The sequence below is a fragment of the Poecilia formosa genome, unplaced genomic scaffold (genome assembly GCF_000485575.1).
Source record: "Poecilia formosa unplaced genomic scaffold, Poecilia_formosa-5.1.2 Scaffold58, whole genome shotgun sequence".
Classification (NCBI taxonomy): Eukaryota; Metazoa; Chordata; class Actinopteri; order Cyprinodontiformes; family Poeciliidae; genus Poecilia; species Poecilia formosa.
The window spans coordinates 641,743-646,090 of NW_006799997.1; the positions used below are offsets into that span (position 1 = coordinate 641,743).

The 4,348-nt window shown below is 47.2% G+C and overlaps 1 protein-coding gene across 1 annotated transcript; it reads left to right on the plus strand.

Annotated features, from left to right (window-relative positions):
- Positions 1–1,033: 1,033 nt before the first annotated feature.
- pou3f3b (POU class 3 homeobox 3b) lies at positions 1,034–3,950 on the plus strand. Its single transcript, XM_007553695.2, has 2 exons — positions 1,034–2,924; positions 3,240–3,950. Exons 1-2 carry the CDS (start codon positions 1,710–1,712, stop codon positions 3,330–3,332), a joined length of 1,308 nt encoding a protein of 435 aa, XP_007553757.1. The 5' UTR covers positions 1,034–1,709; the 3' UTR covers positions 3,333–3,950.
- Positions 3,951–4,348: the final 398 nt, after the last annotated feature.

Here is a 4,348-nt window from a genome sequence, read left to right on the forward strand (position 1 = left end):
ATATATATATATGTTATACATATATAACTATAATATAATTAAAAAGCTGGAATACTGGGGGTGCTGTGGTGCGCAGGGGTTCAGCACAACACAGATTAAGAGGTCGCAAGTTCGATTCCCGGCCTGGTGATCTTTACCGCATGTCTTCCCTCTTTACCTACTTTCCTGTCTTTGCACTTTCAAATAAAGGTCACTTAACATCCCACCACCCGAAAAAAAGGGAGGGATATTGAGGAATATTGTCTTCCAACTAAATTGATGAAAGTTGAAGAAAGATTTTAGGATGAACTCAGCAAAAAATAAAAAGCGCCAAGATCTAATAACTGATCCCGCTGCGCTCGTTTACTTTTAAAACAGAGAAGACGATGATGTCTCCATCAGAACGGCGTCTGGTGGCTGAAAGTGACTGGAGAAAATAATAATAATAATAATAATAATAATAATAATAATAATACATTTTAATTGTAAAGTCCTTTTCGGACTACAATAAAGATTAAAAACGACAGAAACCACCGAGTACGTGTCAGAGTCCAGGTGAAGCCTGTTAGCTCGACAGGTTAACTTTAACTCTGTTTTTAAGACTAGAAAGCGGATGTCCACCATTTAAACCAGTAGGGGTTTAAAGCTGATTTCCGGAGCACAGAGAGAAAATAACAAATGAGACTTTTTTTTTATTATTTTTATGTTAAATAACCTTTAGAAAAAACACACACACAAACATTTTCCCTGCGTCCTCTTCCCTGTTTGTCTCTGCACTGTTTACTACCGAGTTGTACTCCCCGTTTTGTTTGGACCCGCAATTAAAAAGCAGCCAATCGGAACAGCCGGAAGGAGGTTCTCCGCGCGCCCCGGAGACCTGCCAATCACGCCCCGGGTAACCAATCAATGGGCACGCACGGGGTAAACACGGCGTCCTGAGGGCTGCGATGGAGGGGGGCGGGGGGGACGCTGTGGACTGTGGGGGGGAGAGGGAGGGGGGGCTGTCAGAAAGAGAGAGAGAGAAAGAGAGGGAGAGAGAGAGGGAGCTAGAAAGAGGAGGAGAGAGAGGCAGCGAATGAGAGGAGAGGCTCGCAGGCAGCGCCGTGCCACTGTTCCGACTGGATTGTACTTGAACGGGAGTTCGCGGTTTGGCAGGTTTATCCACATCAAAACAGAACAAAGAGACGGTGCTATAAAAGAAGAGAGGGAGAGAGCAGCAGAGAGAAGAAAAGCGACTTGAATTACAAAAGAAGTGAGGACGCTCTCCGCTTTTCCACATCCAAGGCTGGACGTAAAAACTGGAGAATTTCTGGAAGGAGGATTTTTGTTTTTGTTTGTTTGCTTGTTTGTTTGTTTTTTTCTTTCTTTCTTTCTGAAAGTTTGTTTGGGACGCTTCCGATTTGAATTTTAATGTCCGCGATCTCGGTACGAAACTTTCACCCACGGACTGCACATGGTTTCAAAGGGCTTTCAGAGGAGCTGGGATATCTTTCCACGTCGTCCACGCTGAACACTCTCAGCTAGAATGTTGTAAATACACGCGGATTTGTTCCAGCCGCTCCTCTGCGTCTTTCAGCGCATCCAAAGAAGAAGAAGAAGAAACTACACAGACTTTTAAAAAGACTGAATAATTCATGAGATACAATTTGCCTGCTGGAAAGAAGTGACTGTAAAAAAAAAAAAAAAAGGGAGGGGGGTTATCCACAAATATATTCATAAGGGTTGACGGGATGGCCACCGCTGCTTCCAATCCTTATCTGCCCAGCAATAGCATCTTATCGTCCGGCTCCATCGTGCACTCTGACTCCGGGGGCGGCGGCATGCAGCCCGGCAGCGCCGCGGTCACCTCCGGGTCCGGGGGTTACAGGGGAGACCCCACGGTCAAGATGGTGCAAAGTGACTTTATGCAAGGCGCCATGGCAGCGAGTAACGGGGGACACATGCTGAGCCATGCCCACCAGTGGGTGACGTCCCTGCCGCACGCCGCGGCGGCCGCAGCCGCAGCAGCGGTAGCCGCAGCCGAGGCCGGCTCGCCCTGGTCGTCCAGCCCGGTCGGGATGACCGGCAGCCCGCAGCAGCAGGACGTCAAGAGCTCCGCCAGAGACGATCTGCACACGGGCACCGCGCTGCACCACAGGCCGCCTCACTTAGCCCCGCACCACACGCACGCCGGGGCGTGGGGCAGCACCACGGCGGCTCACATCAACTCCATCTCCGGCGGGCAGCAGCAGCAGCAGCAGTCGCTCATCTACTCGCAGCCGGGGGGCTTCACTGTGAACGGCATGCTGAGCCCCGGCAGCCAGAGCCTGGTGCACCCCGGCCTGGTGCGGGGGGACACCCCGGACCTGGAGCACGGCAGCCACCATCACCACCACCACCACCAGCACCCGCACCACCAGCACCACGCCGCCGTCAACAGCCACGACCCGCACTCGGACGACGACACACCGACGTCGGACGACCTGGAGCAGTTCGCCAAGCAGTTCAAGCAGCGGCGGATCAAGCTGGGCTTCACGCAGGCGGACGTGGGCCTGGCGCTGGGCACGCTGTACGGGAACGTGTTCTCGCAGACCACCATCTGCAGGTTCGAGGCGCTGCAGCTCAGCTTCAAGAACATGTGCAAGCTGAAGCCGCTGCTGAACAAGTGGCTAGAGGAGGCCGACTCGTCCACGGGGAGCCCCACCAGCATCGACAAGATCGCGGCGCAGGGCCGCAAGCGCAAGAAGCGCACCTCCATCGAGGTGAGCGTCAAGGGGGCCCTGGAGAGCCACTTCCTCAAGTGCCCCAAGCCGTCGGCGCAGGAGATCAGCACGCTGGCGGACAACCTACAGCTGGAGAAGGAGGTGGTCAGAGTGTGGTTCTGCAATAGGAGGCAGAAGGAAAAACGGATGACGCCGCCAGGAGTGGCGCAGACGCCGGAGGATGTGTACTCTCAGGTCGGCAATGTGAGTGCAGAAACACCGCCCCCCTCCATGGACTGCAAACGAATGTTCAGTGAAACGTAGAGAGTATTTTTTTTTAGATGAAATTAAACTGCTTAAACAGACAGACTATCGCCATGATAGCACAAAACCGTTTTTTTTGATACTGTGATTGTGAGAATGAGACTGCAGAAAAATGTGTTTATCTATTTTTCACCAGAAAAAAAAGCGTTTTCCCCTCTTTTTCCTCCTTCCCAAAAAACACACAAAAACAAACGCACCTTCTTCCAGGCCCTAAATGTCTTAACCTAAAAGGTTCCTTCTGCTTTTTTCTTTCAGGGGCATTTTTTAGTAGATTACTTAAAAGATGAAGCGAGCGACCAGAGGGTGACAACCACAAGTTCATTCCACCAGGTAATTTTGGCGCATTGAGAAGAGGAACTTCTCCTTAATAATTTCTCATTATTTTTTTCTCTCTCCCTCCTGAAAAGTAAACACACCCCTCCCAACCTGCATTCCCCTTCTTTATCATGTTTATTCCAAAACAAAACAAAGAGAGAGAGAGAGAGAGAGAGAGAGAGAGAGAAACATTTTGTATATTTGAAAAGAAAACCGGGACTGAATCATTCTCCAGAGAGATCCACGACGCTTCCAGCTTCCTAATTTTTTTTTTCTGGATTTTTTTCCTGCCAATTTTTCTATCCTATAATTTTCTCCCCTCCCCACTCCATCACTTCTTCATCACCTTTTAAAGAGGAAAGCTAAAGCAGGAACTGTCTGTGATCTCAAAGATCACCTCCTTCCTTCCTATTGTCGTTATTTAACGGAGACACTGAGTGGATTTTTCTCTCCGATTGAGGAGAAAACGGGACATTTGAGCTGCACTTATTTCAGATTTAACAACAACAACAAAAACAAACAAACAAACAAAAAACAAAAACAAAAAAAATCTGTTGCCAAGTGTGACCGAGTGTGGATTATTGCTGCCCTTTGTAAGCAGGATTCTTTGGTAGGTTTTAATAAACGACAAAATATATTAAAAAAAAAAAACACACACACACACACAATGTAAAGCTGGCAATATAGATCATCAGATCAGATTTTTATTTTGTTTTAATATTTTATCCCAAACGGTAATTTATTCCTCTGTTTTTATGCTTTATTTCTGGATCATATTTTCCTCTAAAAGGAGCACAAATCACCACGAGCAGACCGTTTGTTCTATCTAGGTAATAAGGGTATATTTTGATGTGAATTTCTTCTTCTTTCTTTTTTCTTTGCTTTTATTTTTATTTCGACTGTATATTTAATTTGCAGTAGTGGTTCCGTACGAGCTGACTGAGACAATAAATTTGTTAGAATGAAACGCAACAATCCTGTGCTGCTTTATTATTATTATTATTATTATTATTATTATTATTATTATTATTATTATTATTATTATTATT

Coding starts and splice junctions, on each gene's coding strand:
- pou3f3b (XM_007553695.2), top strand. CDS start 1,710: ATGGCCACCGCTGCTTCCAATCCTTATCTGCCCAGCAATAGCATCTTA. Junction 2,925..3,239: donor TGTACTCTCAGGTCGGCAAT/GTGAGTGCAGAA, acceptor TTTTTCTTTCAG/GGGCATTTTTTAGTAGATTA.